The sequence below is a fragment of the Platalea leucorodia genome (assembly GCF_965183815.1).
Source record: "Platalea leucorodia genome assembly, chromosome: 15".
Classification (NCBI taxonomy): Eukaryota; Metazoa; Chordata; class Aves; order Pelecaniformes; family Threskiornithidae; genus Platalea; species Platalea leucorodia.
In genome coordinates this window covers 10563526-10588434 of record NC_138837.1, presented here as the reverse complement: position 1 = coordinate 10588434, position 24909 = coordinate 10563526, and the positions used below count along the sequence as shown (strand labels likewise).

Here is a 24909-nt window from a genome sequence, read left to right as displayed (position 1 = left end):
GCGCCTGCCGAGGCTTGGGAAGCAGAGCTGGCTTAGCTTTCACGTCCGTGTGCCCCAGCTGCTCTTGCTGACCTGCCTGCAAGAGTTGACACTGAGCTGATGTGATTTTGGATTTACTCAGGCCCTTCTCCAGGAAGGCATCTCATTTTCAGGACAGCCCTTTGAAATGGTGTGGTACTGATCCCCAGCATCTGAGTGTCTGCCACTGTTAATGTGCTCATTAGTCCATTAATATTTCACAGCAGCTCTTGAAAGATGGTTTTATTCCATCATCTGATGGCTCCTCAGCCAAGCCTAAGTATTAAATGCTGAGCTGCTCTGGACAAAATGTTCATTTGGGGAAGCCAAAAGCAGTTTTGGGCCTGGGAAAAAACAAAATGTTTGGGCTTCACCTTACTCCAAAGTCCTCATTGCTCGCGCCCCTCCCTCTGTAATGCTGCCCTTTTCTCTCCTGTAGCAAGAAGTTCTTATAGCATCCATAAACAGAGCCTGTATAGACAAGAAAGACTTTTTTTTTTACTGCATATGCTCTGTTCCTTGAGGGCTCCTACCTAATTGCTTAAGTAATTCCTCCAGCTGATGGGTGACAGCACAAACAGTGGGAAGAACAGCAGGTCAAAGTGTCTGTCCTCTTGCCAGGGCCTCAGAGAGCATCCTCAGCTCTGCAGAGGCAGGCTGCTGAGTTTAGACCATTTATCTCTCTGCAAAAGTTCCATAAACCAATTTTTTTTCCTTTAGGTTTTTGTTCCACTTCCGAAATAATCCAGTTGGATTTTCGAACCCAGGCACCAACCTGCTGGACTTGTTTATGTGCAGTCTGTAATTTGTGATACCTGTGACTCCTGGTCTGCAGGGCATAGAAGTGTTCCCACCAGTTTCCCTTTCCACAAATGTCTGAGTGAACAGAAATCACTTTACGGCTATTCCCAGAAAGCAGGAAGAGTTGTGAATTCATGGAAATGATGTGAATGCAAGTTTGTGAGCAGTGTTTTGCATACTTGAGTGCCAGAGCTGAAAGCCCAGTGCCCTGGTTCATATTCTCTGGTGTAAATCCAGAGGAACTCCAACGGTGTGGGTTAGGCTTGGGCTTTGAATCCTGATCTTTCAATTATTTGAGACTAGATTCTGCTTTTAGGAAACAAGTTTCTGTATGCATTGTGTGTCCTTATGTCTGTGCTTGCTCTTAGCCTATTGCTGTCATCAGCACCAACCCTGCAGCAAGAAATTTTCTCTTTATCAGCAGCTGACTGCTAGTCTGGAATTTGCAATCATTTCGAGCATACTGTATGCACATGGGACTTGATTACTACAACGTACATCATGCTTTAGGCTTCTTTTTTTTCCTTTTTTTTTTTTTTTTGTTTTTTACTTCTACTAAACACAAAGATAACTTCCTATTTAGGAATTTGAGCTCCACGTCCCAGTGGGCATGTTTTAATGTACTAAAAGTAACTATCGTTTGACTCTGCCATGGCAGGTAGGTAAAGTGCTGATCTGCCCAAAATGTTGCTGTGTTACAGTCACTGAAGAAGAGGAATGGCAGGCAATTTAGACTGGTGCAAAATCAGCATTTAGCATGACAAGGCTTATTTGAGTCTTAGGTGTTTTCATTTATTATGATTAGGTTTTCTATTATTGATGTGTTTGCTAATTAGCCTCAGGTCAGTATCCAGACCCTGCAGCCAGGACAGCTCTGCGGAGCTAGGCTGCGGTTGTGCTTGCCTCTGTACAAGGATGTTTGCTTCTGCTTAGGTTTTTGTTTGGTTGTTTTTGTTGATTTTTTTTTTTGTTTGGTTGTTTTTTTTTTGTCATTTGTGACCATTTGAGTGGCTGAGGGTCCTTGTGGCCTTGGCAAACAGGAAACCTGGAGAAGAACCCATCGTGGTGCAACGCCCAGCAAACCTCGCAGTGGTTGCGCTGCCCAGTGCCTGGAGTAACATCCACACATGCAGCAGCTGCAGCAAAGCTGTCTGAGCTGCAGCCCTGAGGGGTAGAGGAATAGCGGAAGGGGGTTGCAAGCATTTCTTCTCCTGTTACACAGTCACTCAGTGTGTATAGTGTGTGGGGCTTGGGGGGAGCTGAGCAAACCCTTTCTGTATGAAGTGAATGAAAGGAGTTGAAGTTGGCAGAGGTCCCACTCAGGGCGCTGGGCTTAGAAGTCAGAGTTTTCTTAGGTCTGTGGGAAATGCCGTGCATGGAGCTGTTGAAACCTGCTATCTCTGCATGACTTAAAAATAGAGAGGGGGAGAAATTTTGCTTGGGGTGAAGTGTTGGAACATGGCTGTTACTGCTTCTGCATGGGAGCCTAGAGTCAGAGGTCGGCAGCAGGCACGCAACCAAGAGAGGGCAGGAATGGGGCAATGGTACTCCCTCACCAGTAGTCCTCACTCCTCTTCAGCCCATGCCAGAGGAGAAAGCTGCATCTAGCCCAGGGTAAGATTGTCCAAGACTGTGGGAATGATGTCCAACACTGCAGTCTGCCACATTAACCTGTGCTCATCCATTTTCCTCCAGAGACCCGTCCTAGACTGCATCAAGCTGGCTGGCTCCCCTGGACCTTACCTACTTTGTCTTTCCTTTGAGTCACCCTTTCTTCTCTCTCTAATTTTGCTGTGCAGATCCTGACAGGGGAAGACTGGAACGCGGTGATGTACCACGGGATAGAGTCGCAGGGTGGCGTCCGGTCAGGGATGTTCTCCTCCATTTACTTCATCGTCCTGACATTGTTTGGTAACTGTATCCTTACACATTGCTTTGTGTTGGTGGCACAGTGTGCCATGCACCCTTCCTGGGGTGCTAGAAATATCTAGTTTTGTTTAAATTCTCACACCCTCACTTATGCTCTTTAAAACGATATCATTGCTATAACTTTGTTCCTTGCAGCACCCGGGGTGAGACACATGGGCAATTTGTCCATGTTGGTGTCACTTTTCTTATGGCAATGTGGGCACGGACTTCCTTCATTTTAATTTTCATGTTTTACATCAAGAATGTCCTATTATGAGTTAATTTATGTTGTGGGAAAAATGATCAAAGTCAAGTCAGAGCAGGACCTCTGTACGTTGAATATTTTCACAGATAGTTTGCACTAGGTCAGGGGAGGAAACAGTTGAAATTGATTTAGTGCATGGATCAGGCTCCAGTTTCTTGTTGCCTTTGTCTAGATGATAGCTTAACCAGCTATGCTATTCCAAATGCTTGGAATTGTCTTGTATCCACATAGTGCTTAAAACTTAAGTCCAGATCTTGGGTTTTGCGCTCTGGGAGTAGTCAGTCATGTTCCAAGACCTGACACATGAAGTCTCTGAAGATGTTTTGCTCTGCTTAGTCATGATATCTCTTGAGGACAACAGGAAACTGGAAGCTTGTGTCCCCCCAGAATGTCCCAGAGTATCTGCTGGGGACCCAGCAGCACTCTGCTATGTGTTATGTCCCCAGAGAGGTCTGAGGAGGCAGGAATGTAGCAGTCACATGGAGCTGGGATTTGGAAAGGGAGGCTGTATTTTATACAGAAATGAGCAAAGAGATTCTCCGTTCTAACAGCTGGGTGCGATTAGGAGAGCCAGCGGAGCGTAGTAGCTGTGATGGCTCTGTCCCTGCTTCATGATGGAGGCTGCTGATGGGCTGATGTTGCGTAGCATTGCTCACATTAACTAGGTACAAAATTGTTGGTGCGAGATGTTTGCTGGCTGCAGCGACAAGCTGTGTGGAGTCAAACAGAGCATCCTTAAAAAAGGAAACTTAAAAACTGTTGCATATGTGAAGCAGCCTGGCTGGTTTGTTTGTTCTGTAAAATAGGGATAATAACGCTGAGCATTGCTGATCTGCTTGACAGCTCTCTGGAGGGTTCCCCAGCAGCGCGAACCTTCTTGCTAGTTACAGTCCCAGCATTCATCTGTTCCTGAGTCCTGTTTGGACTGGCAGCATTGGCTGGGTACCTAGGAGAAAAGAAAGGGTATGTGGGAGGCAGTACTTGTGCTAAGGATGTAGAGTTGTTATAGACATAGATCCCCTTCAGCTGGGGGTCAAGATGACAAGAGATGGGACGTTAGCACCCGTGGGCTGCACGGCAGGACTCCGGCCCTTTGCTTTGCCTGAAATCTCCCAATTAGCACAAGGAACCGAGACAGGCAACAGTGGAACAGGCAGCGTGTGAGCTGTGCTTGTCACAAGCGTGCGTCTGCGGGATTTATCCCATTAATGTGCACTGTCAGAGCCAGAAGAGCCGTGATGCCTGGGCTGGCTCGGCAGCTATGCTCAGACATCTGCCTCGTGGTGGGCGACATGCCCCCTTCCAGAAACATGAGGCTTTGGAAAACTGGGTCAATGGAGAGTTGGGAGGGAGGGAGATCTCTAAATCCTCAGGGCTTGGCATTTGAAAATGAGATTAAGCTATAATCAGGCTTGACAGCAGAGCTGAGAGAGAGACTTTTAACCTTAGAGCAGCTAAGATCCAGCATTTTTGAGGAACAGGATATAAATTCCTTTCTTGAACCTTTAATTCAAAGAGGGGGCCTCTCCCTTGTCCTTTAGTTTTCATTAAAAGGGAAAGAGAAGGGGATGTTCAAGAGGAGGGAATAAGGACCTGGTTCACCTACTGCCACTGCCATGAATTTGGTATTTGCCTCTGCTTGCCCTGGCAGAGTGGTGAGTTGAAATCTTACCCACATTCTCCCCAAATATCATCCTGGCAGGGAGCAGCCACCTTGCTTTCCCTTCTGCTGTCCTGCTGTCAAGGAGAGCCCGGAGGTGGCTTTCCTGGCTGCTGCCCCGGGACCATCTCCAGTGCCTCTCTCGTCCCCTTCATCCACAGCTGCATGTTGGTGGCACAGCTTTAGCACAGCCAGAGCCCTCCTCAGGGCACTATCTGTGCCTTTAGCTAGGATGATATGTTAGATGTGATTCTTTAATTCTCCATGAGGCCTGCAGATGGGGATGAGTTTGCTGCAGGTGAGTTTCTGTGAGCACAGAGAGAGGGGACAGCTGGCTGACAAAGAGTAACAACACTCAGAAACCCTTTTACAGTGTCCTAGAAGACTTCTTTCATCAGCTTCTAGTGATCAGAGCTATAAACCTGAAGTAAATCTATTAATTTCTATGGCGATATACACCCCTGTTGGAGAATCAGAGACCTGGCCCAGGTTGTCTCTGGAGTCTGAGAGCATCAGCTGCTTTCAAAGAGAGCTTGTAAGAGCCCTTCTGCATCACACGGGGACCTGTTTGCTTTAAGCACCGTAGGCAGGAGGGGAGAACTGAGGCTGGAGCGTGTGGTGGAGGATGAGGGGTTAAATCTTTTCTGTGCGAATTGCAGCAGTAAGCCCACTAATGCTTGCACTGATATTTCAAACAGTATTTCAATAAGGTCAGTGCTACCCCTGCTTTTCACTAGCTACAGTTTTGATGCTGAGAGCAAGCAGCAGGCAGGCGTTTATCTCTGAGGGAAAGCTGAACTGTATGACTTACCAGGGACTTAAGTTATCATTAACTGTCAAAACATAACCAGAAACGTCTGAAAACAAAGTTTAGTTTGCCGGAAAAGAACAGTCCTGCATTTTTGCAGGAAGTAAAATAGTCATTAATGTCAACGACGCTGCAGTGCCCCAGCAATGTTAAGGACAGGGGAGCGTACAGGGTGAGGTACATATCTGAGCCTCGGGCTCACCTTCCCAAGGAGAGCCCCGCAGCCCAGCAAATGCCAAGAGGACACCCTATAGAGAGCAGTCCAAGTTGTTGATCAGCTTAATTATAGATTAGATTAATGTGAACTGTTTTTTCTGTTCTAACTTGGGATTTCACAAAGATCTCCCCCCCTACCTTATAGAACTGCCTCCAAAAAGCTCTAAAAATGTGCTTTTTTAATGCAGAGGATTTTTTTTCATTTGTCAAGTGTGGATTTGCCACCAGCCCTCCCCACACAGACGTTCACTGCAGCTGAATTTCTTAAGTGTGACTTTTTTTTTATTATTTTCTTATATCGCTACCGTTGAAATCAGTCTAAGCCCTTCTGGATGCTGATCAGCAAAAGGCACTTCAGTTCCTTTGCTGGGAGGGGTTTTATTTTCAGTTTTTGAACACTGGCATTTGATGAGTCAATTTTTAAGAGTTTAGGTAGACTGGATCAAATCTTGTTAGAGAATTGGCATGGGCGATTTTGGGTCAGCTTGCAAAAACTGCTCTTTTTAAACATGAGGGACTCCTTTCTTCTTCCAGAGCTGCTCAGGGCATTGTGATTGTTCTTTTTCATGAAGAAGAAAGGCAGGTGGGTGCCAGCTTCCCCTGCTTCTCACTGCAGCTCGGTTGTTTCTTTGAATCCACTTACTTTTTCAAGGGACTATTGCAAGGAAAAGATCCAGAAACTTTGTAAGTCCAAAGTCTTTCACATTACATTCCCAGTTCAGAAGAATCTGTGTGGAGCCAGACCTCCTTGTCTGAAATCGTTTAATGAAAGTAGTATGATTAGAGTAACAGCAGGATTTGGCCCATTTTCTAGGAAATTACACCATGCCTGTATTCATTGTCATACGGTTAATTGATAAATTGATACATCTGTTGAGGAAAAAAAAAAAAAAAGAAAAAAAAACCATGAAAAACTGCAGAGGAGCCTGAAATGAAAAGCAGCAAGTGCCTGGAGCATGCTGCCTTTCCCCTTGCCCTTAGCTGCCGTGCAGGAGAGCTGTACTTGGCCCAGCCGCTGGCTCAGCTGGCCAGCGAGGTCCGTGGGTCTGCCCAGGTTTGTACAGCCTGGACCAGAGGCTGGAGTTTGGGTGATATTTGGGAAACACTGAGCTCTGCAGAAAGGGCTGAGGAACCTTTTTGGGGGCAGAAACACCCAAGTCTGCCAGATGGTGTCTGCTTGGAGATGGATCAAAACAGCCTGATCTGTTAAAAAAAAAATTAATTATATTTCCAGTGGTTGATTATGTTACACAAGACGTTTTCAGCATGTGTGTGTAGGAGGCAGGGGTAGGAAGACAGTTTTATTATCAAGACATTTGTTCCCAGAGCAGGAGGCTTGGAAGCATTTCCAATGTGTTAGAAGCACCCCAGAGGAAGAAACCCAAACAGCCGGCACTGGCCAGCACCCCGGCGGTGCTGCGGGCAGCGGTGCTTCAGCCTCCTTGCCTGCACCCTCAGCCTCCCTGCCTGCACCCCCAGCCCACAAGCGACAGCCCCCTCTTGCCAGCTCTTGGTTAAAAGGAAAATTAGTATCTTTGCAGATGAAAAGTTGATTGAGCTCTGACTTCAGCGTGGGAGGGAGGTGATCGTTTCAACATCATCTTTCCCTTTTTCTTATTCTTTATCCGCTGGGCTCAGTGGGACTGAGGTGCTCCCACCCTGCGCTCCTTGCTGTCCTGCTGGAATGGAGGAAGAAACAATTGATGTGGATCACATTTCAAACCTCTGTCTGTGCCAGAGGAATCATCTTCACATGACAAAAACCTCCATCCCGTGTTGCATGACACAGACAAAACCTGATGGATGACCTGGCCTTTGCCTGGAGAAACCCCAGGGTTCTGTGTCCCATCCCCTGCAGGGTTTGGTAGTCTAGATGCAGATGCATCCTGAGAGATTAAATACAACTCCTGCTTTCCACTGTCACAAGCAGAGGCTCCAGTTTTGATGGGCATTTAGGCTCTGGAGACACTCATCTCAATGGGAATTAGAGATGGGAGCATCTGGTTCTGAAGTCTTGTCTGAATTATGTTTGGTGAAAGCTCTTGAGAGGGAAAGCAAAAGAGGTCTTGTGCTGGTTGTTTGGGCCAACTTTAGTCCCTGGCTGCCCTGGAAGTCTCCTGACGCCATGCCAGCATGGGGCGACGGCTCCCCAGCCGGCAGCGCCCGCAGCCAGTGTGCTGCCCAGAGCCTGCTGGAGCATGAGGATTTCTGGGCACGCTCCTGCTTGGCAGAGATGACTGCAGCTGATGAATCAGCCTTGCACCACTCCTGGCTCCTCTGTTTATAGAGAAACCTCAGATGCCTCCTCCAGACATCCTTCTGAGAAATGGAAAGCAGAGGGGCACAGAGGCCGAGGTTTCCCAAAATTTCATTGCAGGTTTGCCAGCACCCTGGGAGCTCACCTCGCCTCTCCTGCCCTCGCCGGAGCGATTGCCTGGCTGCCCGCAGCACGCTGCCCTCGTCCCTCAGTCCTGCCTTCGCTGCTTTGAGCGTTGCTTCCAACTCACAGAGCAAAATGGGACACATCCAGTTGTTTGCTGTTGGGTTAATTAGCTGCCTAAAGCTGCTGCAGTCATTTCACTCAGCTTATGGGGACCTGCATCTGGTCCCAGACTCATATTTGGCCCTGGTGGGGACAGCACAATACAAACACGCTAGAAGCGCCTTGCTGTTAAAGCCTTTGTGAATCTCCAGAGAGTAAATACTCACGAGATCAACTTCATTATCATGTACATTCATATTTAGAGGAGCAATCGTAGCTTTATACAGCTATGGAGTGAGTGACTTTCCTGTCACCAGGTAATGTGCAAGAGCAAATTGCATTTTCTTCTTGGAGTATAGTTTAGACTTGGTTTTGCTTTGCTTGCTCTCCTTTCATATGCAAAGGTATCTGATTTACAATTGTTTTGGGGTTGTTTTGCAGTTGCATAGCTGGAATAACAACAATAAAATATATGAAGGGACAAGTAATAGCTGAAATCATTAAGTGGAAAAATGAAAATAAAATATGAATAGATAATTATAGGGAAATGTTATGTCTTAGTGATATAACGCAGTGCTCTGCAGAGAGACCCAGGCTAGCGTGGGCACTGGTGGTTGTTTAGCTGGGCTACATGCAATTTGGCCTGGACTAACGGCCCGTTTCGCGACAGAGCTCATTAGCTCGGGCTGAGTGTCCTGCTAACAGGCTCTTCTGTGGCTGTGCTCTGCGTGGTGCTGCAGCATTCAGGATAGAGGATGTCCATGGCAGTCTAATTGTCATATCGGCTTCAGTGTGATATGTCATGATAGTTTCCTCCCACCAGTATAAAATGCAGCAGTGACCTAAGCTTAACTTTTTCATGGTACCCAATGCCTTTATATAGCTATATGTTTATATTATGCAAATGTTGGCTTTAAAATGACTGATTTCCAGGAGCTCTACCAGTTGTCCATTTAAACAAGAGGGAAAAATGAAGATTAAATCCTGTGTGTGTGTGTGCGCGCGCGTGTGTGCGTGCGTGCGTGCCGGAATGTAGGTGTGGATTTTCTGGAATGAAAAAACGGGGTTGGTTGTGTCTCTAGGACCACCATGCGGTCCCATACCAGTTGCACCTATAGTGCTGTAAAGCCAATCCGCTCAGCACGTGCGTGCGTCCTCACCAGGGATATGTGCTGGGGAAGAGGCAAATGGGTGTCCAGCACCTGCTGTGCTGCAGAGCTGGCTCCCAGCAGAAGTGGGTGAGTTAGAAATGAAGACAAAGCAGTGGTGCAAGGGGTCAATCCATAACATACCGATGATCGTAAGTGGGGAAAGGGAGTGGCAGCAGAAGGGGAACAGTTACTGTATCTGTTGTGTGAAGATTTTTTTCCTTAGCTGCTCCCCAAAAGATACGCTCCTGAATGTCTTCTTGGCTATTGCTGTTGACAATCTGGCAAATGCCCAAGAGCTGACCAAGGTATGTATGAGACTTCTGTTTCTTCCAACTTAGACCACAGCTGCTGGATCTAAAGCACAGCTTACTGACCTTTCCAGACATCCTGAGATTTCCTCTAGAGCCTGCTAAAGTGGTATCTCTGTTTACCAGTTTGCATTACAGAGAGGGACCTGGAGGTTTATTCTTGTTCAGGTTTGTTTCATTTCAGGCTTGTTTCAGTGAACTATTTCATGTTCTTTAGTTTCCTTCTATCACAGAGTGGGCAGTGGGCATTGCTCATCTCGCTGTTGCATGGAGGTGCACAGGCATTCGTAGCATTTGCTGTTTTCAACAGCAGAGGCGAAGCAATTAGCAAGTTTTGGCTGACTTGAAGCTTAGGCATGGGAAAACGCAGGTGTTGTATTGCTGCTTTTGCTGTCTCACACTAATGTTTCATACCTTGCTGAGTTTTCGGATGAATCAAAGAATTAACATTCTCCAATCAACTCCCTGGAAAACAACTTGCAGAGGCAATTGTGAATACTCAGTGAAGATGTTATAATATTCCTGCCTCTCACCAGGTGCAGGAGAAATCTGAGGCACCAGCCCAAGTACAAGCAGAAAGCCAGGTCCTGGCAAGAGATGGAAATGACACTGATGTAACTTTACTGTATGCGCAGATTTATATTGGAGCATTCCCTATGGAGAAAAACTTACAGCCTCAGTATTGCGCAGGAAGGATTGCAAGTGCTGCAGTTTGTATTGATATTATTACATACTTTTGGTTTCTCATTGTAGCATACTCAGTTGTATTTATGAGGCAGCATTAGACTTTCTTTGCGCATTTCTAGCTTGTTCTCACTGAGTGGATAAAACCACTCACACCCCATTGCTGTGCTGCTGCCATCGCCATAAGTCACAGTGACCTGCTAGTGGCAGAAGCACCGCTGTATCCACCTTAGCAGTTGTATTTTACAAGCTTCAGCTGATATACTCTTTACAGGGTAAGAGGATCACTAACCGTGTGCTTATGCAGCATTGGGAAAGGATATTTTCTCTTTTTGGAGTTGTAGAAAGGTGCAGTAGTTCATGGATACACGATGCAACTCCACAGTTCAGGGACACAGAGATTTCTAGGAGTTTCCTACCCCACTCCAGCTGCCGAAGACCAAAGCAGCTAACCGTTCCTAGTTGAAATCCATGTCTCTGTTGCAGCTGAGCTTCTCTTTACCAGCTCTCCTTTTCTGCCGTGGAGCTGTGTGACCGGCTTCAGCTTCCAGCTTTGACGGGAGCCTTGTTCCCTGACAACTGATATCTAGCGCAGACCATACAAGAAGGCTGGTGGCTCTCAGGTGTATAATAAATGTTCCTATGTCTCTGAGCCCATGTTCTGCATTCATCCTCTCTTATAATGCAGCTCAGGGCTGTTTTTAATGGCTCTCAGTGGGTTTTTTTTATTTCTGGGAAGTTTTTCCCTTACAGCAGCTCAGCTGTTTCTGTTCTTTTGAAAGCCCACAGAAATCTCCAGCGCAGGGGCATGCATCCTCCCAGCCTGTTCAGGACATTCATGGGCATCCCTTGCATGTGCTAAGAAAGAGGATCAGGCCCAGCACAATTCTTGGATAATGAAGCTTATCCTGCTTCTGTCTTTAATCCTTTTAGTGCTTTCTTGTGAATATTTCAGCAGCTGACTGGGATGGTTAGAAACCTGACTTTGTTGATGTTTATAAAGTATAATTAAATATTGATGGATTTAGCAGCATTGCCAAATCATAAAGCTTCTTGACAAACTCTTTTTTTTGCTTTAATTTTATTTATGATCCCCAAAAATCACTAGGGCTTTGAAAAGAAGAGGAAAAAGATAAAAGTAATTCAATTATGTAGCATACCTGGAGAATGAGAGATTTATTGCTAAGTAAATATGATCATGCAAAACCAAAAATGGCCCGGGGATATAATTAAGTTACTCGGGAGTCAGTTGATCTCAGGAGACTTTCTTGACATTTACGCTGTAAAACTAATCGAGATCAGTGCTGCATATAATGTGGGAAAACCATAAGCAGTTTGCAACTGCCTCTATTTTGGAAAGCGAGAAAGCTTTCCAGCTAACCTTCAGAACTGAAACACTTCAACCAACATTTCCACTTCTGGATGCTAATTTGGACTTCTTTTATCATGGTATTTGAACATTTGTCAGTAGCCTTAGCTGGGCCTTGTGACCTGTAACAGAAGTTATCAGAATGGTAACTATATTTAACTTAAGCTTGATCATCCGATGTCTGTTACAAAACTCACCAGTACTTTGGAATGACTCATTTTAGGGGAAAAAAAAAAAAAAAGAATCACCTTATTTCCTTTGAATATATAAAGAATCTGTTCTCCAGCCTCCGCCTCTCCCTCCCCAGGTCTCTCTCCTCCTCTTCCTGTGCTGGCTCTCCCTTACCACTGACTTAAACTCTGCCTACTTAATTTCTAGTGATTTCTCAGAACTGTCCTGAATCTCTGTGGCTGCCTACCTTCTAGTTTTTTCCCATATATTGGCAGGGTTTTCTTCCTGTTCATTTATTCAGAGTGGAATCTAAAATTACCCCCAAAATTTACTTTTAAATCTTCTCTCCACTGACCATCCCACAATGTCTCCAGTGACACACAGCAGTTTGTTCTTCATTCTCATTAAACTTGCATGTAAAGCTGCTACAAGTGACCCTTTATTTTCCTAAATATCCTAAAGCACAAAGTGTGTTCTCTAGCCTCTGTGCACTGCCAGCAATCCCTGAGACAGCAGTGTAAACACAGGCACGGTGGGATAGGGGGGATGTGTGAATTTTATATGAACATATACAAAAATATATAAAAAGGTTGAGAAATCCCCAGATATAATGGACTGAAGTAAGAGGCAAGAATCTAACAGCTGTGAAGACCTCTCTTCCTCCTTCCCAATGGGGAGGGCTCTAATTGGGTAAACTTAATAAAGAACAGTCAGTGCTAACTATGCACATCATTATGGGTAGCACTGAAGGTGGGTTTTAATGTGTCATAAATTGTGTGGTTTAAATGAAGATTTGGAGCTCTAGAAAACAGAAAGAAAACACAAAAGAGAGATGTCCTTATAGGCAGGGCCTTTATTTGCGCTTGCCCCTGTATAATGATGGTGGCAGTCGAGCTGTCGGAGCTGGGCTGTTGGAGGGAAGTGGGATTGGATGGATGTTGCCGTCGCAGCTCAGAGCTGGCTTCAGTCATGTACTGTCACACCCCTGCGTGCTTCAAGCAGAACAAGATGAGCCTGTGCCCCAGTGAGACCCCACAGTGTAAGTATCAGGCAAAAAATTAATTAATTTTTGTAGTGATCTGCAATCTCTGGGTGGAAGGAGCTACAGAAATATTATTAAGCAATCATCTGCTAAAGTGTGTTCTTGTTCCGAGTTAGGGACGGCTGCATTTATAATGACAAGGGATATTTTCTGCTGTTACTTTGAGATATCGAATCCAGCAAAATTACTGATGCACTGGGGAGAATGGAGTTGAAGCTACAAATTTTGAAGAGACGGTAGAAACTGCACCTGGTGCTTTAGGTGCACAGAAAGAAAAATCAAGAGCCTTTGAATGTATGTGAATTTAACACTGCCAGAGAGTCCTCAAGAGGAGAAACAACTTGAAGATACTTGTGGAATGAAAGGAAAACCTTAAAAGCCTTCTTATTGGGGGCCTTATTCCTCAAAAGATTCATGTTCTGCAGATACCCTTGATTTACAACAAACTTCCAAATCATTGATAAATTTGCTGGAAGTTTGCAGTTGAGAAATAATGACTTTGTATAATTTTTTAGCAGGGCTTTTTTTTTGTGGCCTGTCTCAGGTTCTTCATTCACTACAGTAGAAATTTACTTGTTACAGATTTGCTAATATTTGGAAAGAAAAAAAACCAAGAAACCTTACTGGTAGCAATTTTTTTTAAATTATTTTCCTATCATTTCTTTTTTCTTTGAAAGGAGAAAAGGAAAACAGTTTCAAAATTATTTCAATTTAAGCAAATAATGCTAAAGTCAGAGCAAGGAATTGTTTATGCATATAGTATTCAGGATGGATAAATCTATATTCCTCTTTCAAAGCTCGTTTTCTCACTGTCTGCTTTCATGATTTTAAGCATAACTCTTTCACAGCATTACCTTTGAAGAGCAGAGGTAGACCTGTGGCATGTCATAAAGTTTGACAGAAGAGCCTGTGACTGCTCTCATCTTGATGTGTGGTTATTCCTTGAACATGTGTGATGCTGACATTGCCATCAGAGGGTCTGTGTTTATCCTGCCACGATTTTACTATCTAATTTGACTGGCTAGAAAGTTCAAAGGAAGTCTAACCTAGATGACCATTGAAGATGAACCAAGCTGTTTCTTTGTTTTTGTCTTCATCTCATTGTTTAAGATCCTACAGTTTGAATTTGAGCAATATTTCTCTTGTCACTACACCAGGTCGGAGGAGATAAATCACAGTTATACTCTGTGGGAACTTGCAATGCCAATAGAGGTTAAAAATCCACATGATCTGGGGATATACAGAAAGCATGAACATAACCATCTTTCTGATCTGTGCTTGAGTCTACAGACTACGCTTTAATATGGCTCCTCCTTTCTGTTTTCACCCTATAAGTCCTCAGTGATTCAACTGAAATAAGTGGAAATATCTGGGGTAAACCTGGTGTGAGCAGGACCAGCCAAATCCCGAAACTTACTATTTCAGAAAAGTCACATGGGCCAGAAGTCATGAAGGATTTAGGAGCCTGTCTCATACATTTCACTAGGACATAGGCTTTAGAGTGGTTTTACGCATGCAAGACTGAGATAAACGGCACTCACTTCGCCCCAGAAATGTCACGCTTGTGGTCAGGTCCCTCCCTGCTCTGCCATAGTCTGCTACCCGTATGCTAAGTAGTAAGACGAGACCCAAGAGAGGTAAGAAAGCTTTGCAAGGGAGATATGTTCTTGGTAAAAATGCACTGAGCACTTGACCAAACCTTGCATTTCTTATCTCGACCAGCTGTTGCTGGCACCAAGGCCCTACCCAGGGTTCCTTGCAAGAAGTTATGAAATTCTGCCTTATTTTAATGACTTTCCACTGTTCTCGCAGTATGGCGGTGGCAGTCACATATGACTCGTGCTTTGGGGAGCTCTGGTTATTGTCATTTCATGGTGCATGCTCTGATTTCTCTTGATTTTCTGCACTAGGACGAGGAGGAGATGGAGGAAGCCACCAATCAAAAGCTCGCCCTGCAAAAGGCCAAGGAAGTGGCAGAAGTCAGCCCCATGTCTGCAGCTAACATTTCCATAGCCGCGTAAGCATTATTTTATTATTTGGGAACTTTATCATTTGGTTTCTCTTTTTCAGTGTTGATATATGTCTGTTCAAGTGCAGCATCCCATAGTACTCTGTGAGCCCTTTTATACCATCTCTGTTACTGCCAGGGCTTTAGGTTGACTGAATACTTCAGCGCTGATCACTTAACCATGAATTTAATTAAGTATTTCTTTTAGTTTGTTTTTCTTTGTAATGCCTCATCTTTTGCCTTGCTATAAATAACTGTATTTTAGAAGGATTTTTTTAAGCTGGCCTAGGATAGATTTCACCAGGTGAACTGTTAACATTTCACTTTGGATTTTTAATTACAAGAGGTATGTGTGCACGTAGTATATTAACTATTCTTTAATGATTTCTACTTTGAGAATTTAAGTGTAAAGGCATCCTCCTAAATATCAGACTGAAAAATACGCTTGAATGCTCTTTCTTTGCTGTTTGAAAGAGTGCTGGGCTGAATAAAATCACGTGTGCGAACAGTCACTGGTTTGTAGCTAGAAATATCAATTTGCATTTTCAGATGCAGGCTTTTCTGCATGAACGTGGACATATACACATACTCTGTGATACCAGAATCCTTAGAAAACCTTGCCTTGAGGCCCCCTTTTTCATATACACCAATCGAAACCAAAGTGAAAAATTGCTATGTAAGTGGGAATACTTGTCTGGGTGTTACTGAGCTCAATGCAGAGTTCTGCCTGGATGGGATTATAGGCCTGTGTTTGAGACGTGCCTACCTTGAATGAATTTACTTAAAAGTATGTTCTTCTTAAAGGTTCATTTACATCTTCTGGAATTTTAGCATCAGGACTTCCAGCATCAAAAAATTTGGTCATGCGTTTTAATGAGAGCTGCTGATATTTTCCAGCTCCCTTTTGCAGGGGAGGCCGCCAAAAGCTGGAGAAGCTCAAGCATAGAAAAAGAAAAAGAAATTTCCTGTTCAATTTTATTCCAAAGTATCTGAAATACAGCAGGAACCCTGTTTGTTCCTTCAGTGTAAATCTCTTGAGACACTTGTTAGTGGGAGTTTAATCCACTACATAAAAGAAAATAGGCCAAATGGAGCCAGTTCATTATATGTGAAGGAAAAGAATATTATTAATTTGACTATTTTATTCTTCTTACCATTTTATTTTGCAATTACTGCCTTAATCAGCTCCTATTTATGCCATGTCTGTTTGTTGGTTTTGAATATAGTCCTTTTCTTACAATGATTTCCTGTCCAGTCTTGAAAAGAAGCCAAATGAGGACACTTGCCCTTGTTCTTTGATGAATTTCCTGGTACTGCTATTTTAAAATGCAAAATAATTATGCTTATTTTCTTCTTTTTTAATCAAAAGCATAGTGCACGTGAAGATTTCTTAGAAATCAGGAAAAAAAACACTTTAATGGAGCTAAGATTTCACACCACATTGTTGGTTGCTTAAAATAATCTTATTCCATGATTTTTCACCAGGCTTTCACCTGGTTTTCAATATCACAGGGCCAGTTTTGTGACCACAATTGAAAGTGAGTACAAAATTGTGGATTTCTGCTTATTTTGCCTCAAATTCTATCTGCCCAGATCCCTACCTGCCACATTTGTACAGGCAGATAATTAGGCTTACAAATGAAAACATTTGAAAGTGTAGTCGAACGCTTCCACATCTACTAACCACGGCAACATCATGCACGCTGTGTGGGAGCCGTCACCTAACAACCGTCACGTGAATTCTCGTTATCTCTGCTTTAGTGCCAGCGAGGTGCTTACAAGGCCTCTCACAAAGCTCGCAGGACTTTAGCTTGGAAAAAGAATGTGTTAAGGTCAATAGGTTGATGACCGAATGGATAATGACATAGAGGAGAAGGCAAGGGAGAAGTTAGGTGATTTGAGAGAGAGAAATAGGTGTATGGATGGATTGCTGGCTGATGATCCAAAAGATATTTAATGAATGCATGCCGAAGCAATTTGTTTAATAGATAAATACATCCATAGTGAACTTCAAAGGGGCTTAACAGCTACAACTTTCAGGTTTGTAGCACCTATCCCTTAGATATCTCTATCCAACACAGTAGGGCTGATGATAGGGACCCATGGTTGACAGCAAGATGTACCCCATTACTTCATTTCTTATGGTCTTAAGCTACACAGTGGTCCTGAAGATAGAGCAGATGCCATGTTGATGGCAAGACCTGTCAGATCAAGCCTCTCAGGCAATACAGAGCTGGACACGCTGAGAAAGAAAAAGTGCTGGGGATGCTTGGAAATGGGAATTTTGGCATATGGAAATATCACTGTAGAAAGCCTGGAGAAGAGAAGGCTGTGGGGACACCTTATTGCAGCCTTTCAATACTTAAAGGGGGCTTATAAGAAAGATGGGGACAGACTTTTTAGCAGGGCTAATAATGATAGGACAAGGGGTAATGGTTTTAAACTAAAAGAGGGTAGATTCAGACTAGATATAAGGAAGAAATTTTTTACAATGAGGGTGCTGCAACACTGGAATGAGTTGCCCAGAGAGGTGGTAGATGCCCCATCTTTGGAAACATTCAAGGCCAGGCTGGATGGGGTTCTAAGCAACCTGATCTGGTTGTAGATGTCCCTGCCAGTTGCAGGGGGGATGGACTGGATGGCCTTTAAAGGTCCCTTCCATCCCAAAGCATTCTGTGATTCTGTGATTGATTAAAGCAAACACCTGTAGAGCTTGGGTACCCCTAAGTGGGTGGTGAGCAGGAGATGGGAAAAACTGGGACTGAGCTACCAAAGGCCTACTGCAAAGGTGGCTCTACCCTATCAGTTTATGTTTTTATTTTCTCCTAAGGAATAGTTTTTTAGTTTTAGAATTTGATTTTATTTTCATAATGTATGAAAATGGATTTCTATAACAACAGGTATCTATAGCATGGACAGATGTTCTGAAAACATAACATTTTCTCTACCTGCATCAATCAAAACAGGGCTCTAAGGTGTTAGCAGAGGGCACCATGACTTGCATTTCCTTAGTCATGATGATCATGTTCCCAGCCTGCTTATCCACCTCCCACGGAGGTGATGAAGCCATCCTAGGGCTGAGTCTGGTGAAAGTCATTTCGGTTGTTCTGCTGTTTCACTGGAAGATGCTTTGTTTGCTGTTTTGCTTCTTTCCCTTGTCAGTCCTACATCAAGGACTGAGAGCACGTATCTTCCCCTAAGCCTCCTTCCAGGCCATTATATACTCCGTAGTGTTGTATCTGCTCCTCCACCTCCGGCATTTCTCCTGTGTGAATACAGTGCGCACTCATGGTTTGTATGCTCCTGTGCCTACAGTTTATCTGCGCTGGTTATTCTGCTCTCCTCTGCCATTCAAGCCTCTCTTCGTAACTGAGCTCCAGGAACTGTTCAATTTATTGCATCAGCTGTAAAATGTCATTTCCTAGGCATAAGAAACTGGTTGCTTATTTAGCATGTCAGCCTGCTTGGAGGGTGTGAAGAGGTACCTTCACCTTTACAGGTGCAATAGGCTGCTGCGTGAGCCACACGTTGTTTTGTGGTTGATAGATGGTAAAGCACTATGGTGTCATGGGGATGTGTTTTAATAATATGCTCATTATTACAGTGGTGTCGAGATATCATCTGTCTTGCAACGGACTCAAAGTGCTTTATTACAATATTCAACCTGCATTCGGTTTGTAGCTCCTGCTTCATTGATCAAACAGGATTTCTATGGTTTGTCTTCTGCTCCACCAAAGGGACTAACGTGAACAGATTTGTCCAACCACAGTTTGTTTTTTCACCTGGTGAACTCTATCCTGAATGGGCCTTTTTGTTTTGTGGTTTTTCAGGATTAAAAGCTAGGATGGTATGTTGTTTTTGTCATTGTTGCAATGTTTGGTTTAGAACAGAATATCTGTTTAACATGTCTTATTGCATTTTAATTTGAGTCCATTGTTTCTTTCTTATTTTTGTCAATTTTTTTTTTTTTGTTTTCTGTTTAGCATTTTCCTTGCTTTGTTGTTTCTGGAGGTGAGTTTCTAGGTTTGTTCAGTTTGCCCAGCATTGCCCTCTGTTTCGTACAACATTTAAACCACTCAGCCTCTTGAACTGAGCGACTGTACAGACTGATGAGTCTTTAGAGCAAACCATTGGTGCAGCTTACTTGGCGGCAAGAACGGAGGAGGGGGGAAAAGGGGAATATTACTCAGATGATGGATGTGCAAAGCACTTTGTCATCCCACTGTAAAGGCACCAGTGGAAGGGAGAGCTGTCAAGCTCGTTCCCGTGGGTGACACGAAGACCCCAGTGCAAACATAGTTTTATTTACTGTATTTGCCTAACTCGAAGCCTGAACTCCCTGTATTTGGGTTCCTCCTCCGCCTTTTCTATTCCAGCCAGAGATGCACCAATGACATGTACAAAAGGGGCTGTGATAAGCACACCCAGCCCAGCTCAGGCCAGCAGACCAGCTGGAGACGACATAAGCTGTGGCTCACCCGGCACCCAGAGCCCATGTATTTTCCAATGGCCTCTCTTCATCTTTTCTTGGGAAAAGTCTTAAAATAGCAATCACAACAGCAAGCAAATGCTAAATTTGTAGGAACTTGCTAAGTAGTTATGCTGAAGTCATGTTGAGTGAAACTTTTTGCATTTTGTTATTTTTTTTTTTTTGATTCCATGTGGTAACGGGTTACAGCTGTAGCCAAACCCAAGGAAATTATTTAAACATAGGTATAGGGTATGAGTTCTGGATAGGAGGAGAACTTCCTAGATGTTGTGAATGAAACTTTGTAGAAAGTGGCAGAGACAGTTCATGCAATGTGGGCACCAGACCTAAACACAGCCTATAGAATTGCCCACTATCGTTTTTCAAAGTTACACGAGCTTTCCCAGGACAACGTTCTAACCTCTAAAGACCTCTTCCTCTCTCCAGGCCCTGACTGGTTTCTGCTGGTCCCTCACGTGGTTGTTCAAAGCAGTTGACATTTTAATTGCGTGCCCACAGGTGGATACTGCCTGTTAACATGAACTGACTACTCATTAAAAAAGTGCCAAGAGCAAATACAGGTGGCACATCATTTCACAGTGACTTCTCAGAGGTGTCTGTCCCTTTTGTACAGGTCTGGGGATGAAGGGGGGAGTTGCTCTGTTTCTCCAGGACATTTTCCATCTCAGAGGCTCCATATTTTCCTTTTGTCTTGGGAATACTGTGGTCTGTTTCCAAATCCCTGTTGGGCTGTCGGTACCCAACAGGACCCAGCAAGAAGTGTACCTGAACACCCAGCCCATGAAATGTCCCGTGTTGGGTGATGTGTAGACTAGAAGAGGTGTTCTTTTTCTCTTGCTGGCTTGTGATTTCTTCCCTTTCTTTTTTCCCCTGAAGTGTGTTGATGTGTGAGGTACTGTGATTCCTCCCGTTAGCTTACCTTTTTGCCCTTGCTGTTGGTGTAACGGTGACTCAGCTGCACCTAAAGACACTCTCTTGTACTCTGTCCCTCATGGATGGTAAGTAGCAGCGAGTAAAGCTCAAGTACTTCTGTCATTTTGATTTGGAAAAGGAGGCTGTCTTTGCTTCGTGGCTTTACACCCTGTAGTTCCAGCGCAGATTTAGTCAAATTTCTGGTTTCAAAAAAGCAGACTCCGGCAGTGGGAGCAGAAGAGTGAACCTGGAGTGCTGCAGGACTTGCATAATGTTGGCTGGCCAGGTTACAAGGATACTTGCCAGGATCAGAGCATGGCCTCTGTCCTGCACTGCACCAAGCAAGGCAGGGATAAACGCAAAGGTTCATTCAAGCCTCCTGCTGAGGGTTGTTGAGATCTGCTTTCAGCAATTAAAAGCAAAATTTCCACAGGTATTGCACAATGCTGGTGCTGACTCTCAGATAAATTAGGGCAGCCCAGTACATTCTCCTCCATCGTGAGTTTTCTACTTGCTTTGCCCAAGAAATTTCTTACCTATGCTTGAAGCATTTGTGCAGGCAAGGGCTTGTTCTCTGCAAGTTTTAGTTGACATCCTGGGGGTTCAGCATGCAGCCAACGAGTGAAGGGATCCCCAGCTTGAGAAACCTGGAAACAATAATTTTCCTGGCAAACAAGCAGGGCACGCCAACCCCACTTTGACTCCTGCTCCCATTTCATTAGGCACGGTACAAATGTAGAAATACTTTACCTGACTGTTCAGCAGATTATTTGCTCCAAGCAAAACTTTTATGATGCCTTTCATAATTTCTCTTATATTTGTTCCAGGTTGCTTGACCTCTGGATTGTTGTGTTATATATTTTACCTGGGCCAACATTTCTGTTCAGAATAATCCATTAATTTTAAGTAAATGTATTTATAAAACTCTATTTGTGTGATATCCAAAGAACATTAGATTTTAACTGGACATTTTGGCTTGCTAGCATTGATTGTTAACAGATTAAAACTCTCATGGAAGCAGGAGAAAAAATGTTGCAACTGAAAAGGCAAATTCAGGAGGTGAAGGGATTTTAATTTCAGTCTTGGGGAGGGTTCTTCGGACGATGTAGATTTATAAAAATTATTGTTTATAACTATGAAAAAATTAGCGCCTCAAGCCAAGATCTAGAAAGATATTTAGAATCCTGTTTTTCTGTAGATTCCCTGCCAACGGAAGAATAAACTCTTTTTCTGTGTAATTCAGCAATTTCCGTATTTAGAACCCCCCACGTATAATGGTGTTTATACAAACACTGGATGGAGGAGAATCTACAAAATTACTTGTGAACTGAAACAAGGTCCTTTCGATAATGTGTAATCCCCTGCCTAAGCTGCAGCAGGCCTATGGTTTTTAGACACGGTGAGCCGTATTCGGATGGTCTGAGCTCAGGCACATCCCTGTGCCTGTCAGAGGAGAGAGGTAGGTGCTTCTGAAGAGCAAATCCAAGGCAGGGAATGAGCAGAAGCAGCCTGGCAGCAGCTGCTGGGTCTCAGGTGGATTTTGATTCTCTGGATGTGGCCCAGTGTCCTCCCTCCAGCCTGTGCTCTTCTCTGTGCTAAGGCTTCTTCCTCGAGTCACAGGGCCAGAGTGGGAATTAGCATCCTGCTCCCACTTGGAAATAATTATTTGCAGCACAGCTGTAAAAGCAATCACCACCTGTTTCTACAAAGACCTCTACCCTGAGGTCCTAAAGATGACTTCTGCGGAGGACTTTCACTGTGTGAGTATAGCATATGGAGGCATAAAGTCCTACTATCATCATGTGGCTTCTGGTTCACCTTTTAATTTTTTTCCCTTTTGGTTCCGTTTTTGATTCTTTGGTTGTTTCCCTGTTAACTAGAAGGTGGTGTGTCTGTGGCTTCCACACTTTCTGAAGCTTGCCTGGTCTCCTACCAAGATGCACGCTGCAGTCTGCATTCGATAGGACACAGCCTGTATGAGTCTCCTCCCAATGTCTTTTATGGTTTCTCTTCTCTTCTTTTTTTTTTTCTTTTCTCACTTTTTGTTTTCTTTGTTTGTTTTGTTTTTGCATGTGCAGTTTTGTAAAGCAAACTCGAGGTACTGTATCTCGCAGCTCGTCAGTCTCCAGCGTAAATTCACCGTGAGTTGCTCTCTGTTACGATATTCAGTAAATGGATTTATGATATATACCTCTATATTTATAAACCTCCCTCTTTCCCCTTCTCCTGATGCCTTCACTCCCCCCTTGTTTTTTCCAAAAATCATTCCCATCATTGTGGAAAGCCTCCAGACCAACATACGGTGGAAGGACTGGAAGGTGTGCAACATTGCCATATAATGCTTGTGATTTGATCGTGAGCAACTCTGTAGTGTTTCACACATTGACTGTGATCTCTCCCCCCCCCCCCCTTTGTTTTTCTCCCATCTCCTTAATTATTTTCTTTTGTTCCTTCCTTAACTGTTTTCCCTCTTCTCTGCCCTCATTTGATGGTTCGTCTTGTTCTCACTTGTATTTTTGTTCTCTGTGTGTGTTATGTGCTGGGCTGATGGCTTTGATGTTCCACCAGTGTTTGCATTTATGGTTCAATAGGAGAACGGGGGCCCGCCATGAGTGCATTCTTTAAATGAAAGCTGGAGGAGGAGTTTAAAAGAAACTTCTGGAACTGGGGCCCAAGTGAGACCAAATTGGAAAACTCTTCATAAACATCCTTGGGAAACTTATACTCATGAGAGCACTGGTTATGCCTGTGCTCTCTAACCTTCTTGAGCTGGAGCTCTAAAGCTACAGATATTGTAAAAATGAGGCACTCAGCAAGCTCCTATGTACCCGTGGTTGAGCAAACACAGTGGTAGACCTTCCATTCACTCCACGCACTTCCTAACAAACAAATCTTGCTGGCTTTGCTGTGAATCACGGGTGCACTTTGACACCGATGCAGGTTTGTAGAAAACGCCATTGTTCCCTCCCGACTAATACAACAAAACTCGTCATCAGCTTCTCATCAACCCATCTTAGTGTCTTTGCTTTGGGTTATACTCTTACCATTTGACGTTATCTTTCTTCTTTAATGCTTTTGGAGAGACAAGTAAGTGCAATTCAAACATGCATGGGTTTGTCCTTATGTGTACCATAGCAGGTACCAAAGGCACGGTGAAGCAAAGGAGATTTTCCACCAGCTTCCTGATATCTTCCTTTTTCCCTGGGTGTTTTGGGGGTCCTTGTCCACTAGTGGATCTTAGACATGTTTGTATTAAAAATATGTTCATATGATGTGTGAGTTTAGCTTCTGTGACCAAGACTGAACTTTTGTGACTAGAAAAAGTAGGTGTGACGTGTCTGTGCTAAGGTCTGAGATCTGATGGGGTTGGGACAGTGAAAATTAGGGAAGCAGATTAGACCGAGGCAGCTTTTGGCTCATTTCTTCCAATGGATTTCCTGGCTGCCAGGAGTCTCGACAGGCAGAAAGGTGTGGAGAGAAATCTGCCGCCCTTTGAGTCCCTCTCACCCTGCCTTATCCATGGCAGGAGGGAGGGATGGTTAAAGGTGGTGATGGAGGAGAGGTGCTGCTGAGTTGCCTTCCCCCCAACATTTGAATTCACTCCAGTAGAAGGTGCACCAAACCAGTCCAAGGCAATGTTTGCACAATTAGGTATAAAGCCTGAAAGAAAGAAGAATTTGGCCCCTTTTCCAAACTTCCAGAGACAGAGCTGCCTTTTAGAAAGATGAAATCAAATTGCAAGTACTAAAACTCCTTTGGAAGGAGGATTTGCCCACATTTGGAGGCGTTTGCCATTGAGGTCTGTTGCTAACTCCGCACCAGCAATAGAGAGGATATAATAGAGGCTTCTGTTGCTGATATGACTCACATCTGTTCTCTGAACAGAATAAATTTTTACTGCAAAAAGCTGTAACTGAGGATTCTCATCCTCTTTAACATTTCTATGCACTGTCTGGGCAATAATTTGTAATTTCCTATGCAAACAAGGACCATTTTTGACAGATGAGCTGAGTGTGCATTTTATCCTCTGTGGGTATCTAAAGAGCACTTCCCCAGCAAAATCCCTTGTTTTGACTAAATAAATGACTAGACCTCATAACCGTGTGCAATATATAAAAGTAGCAGCCATCAGAGAGCATCAGTAAAACCCCCTTGAAGTGTAAAGACATCTGAAGGTCTCATTTACTCGGTATAAATGTCATCATTAGAAATGTGGTTTTTATTTTAAATTCAAGTAGATAAACTGGAACAACTGCTCTTAGGGGCATGCAGGTGCTGTGGACTCCCATTCCCTGGACGAATATTAGTATAGGTTCAGGATGCCTTTATATCGCTCTGTTTCTACCCACTGAGAGTATTATTGCTGTAATTATACTGAAAGATAAGTGGTCTAGTTTTTGTGCACAGATGAAAGTCGAACAGTAATCTACTAATCTAAAAGAGCTTTTAAAAGGTGCAAAAAATCCCTGTTCCTTTTTCTCCCTTAGATTGTTCAAACAGCGTAAAATATCGTGTGCCTTTAATATCAGTAAGAACCAGGATCTGCAAAACCATGGTCATCTGTTCTGAAAGAACAAAACTTATTCAAAAATCTTTTGAGATACAGAGGGTTGTTTT

General features: G+C 43.8%; 1 protein-coding gene across 1 annotated transcript in view; it reads left to right on the top strand.

Annotated features, from left to right (window-relative positions):
- CACNA1B (calcium voltage-gated channel subunit alpha1 B) overlaps positions 1-24909 on the top strand; it is a gene marked incomplete at both ends in the record, with an annotated part of 300136 nt that overhangs the window by 188744 nt on the left and 86483 nt on the right. The window contains 3 exons of the mRNA XM_082327143.1: positions 2619-2736; positions 9547-9614; positions 14794-14900. Coding sequence (XP_082183269.1) covers positions 2619-2736; positions 9547-9614; positions 14794-14900 — 293 coding nt within the window. The remainder of the gene's footprint in view (positions 1-2618; positions 2737-9546; positions 9615-14793; positions 14901-24909) is intronic.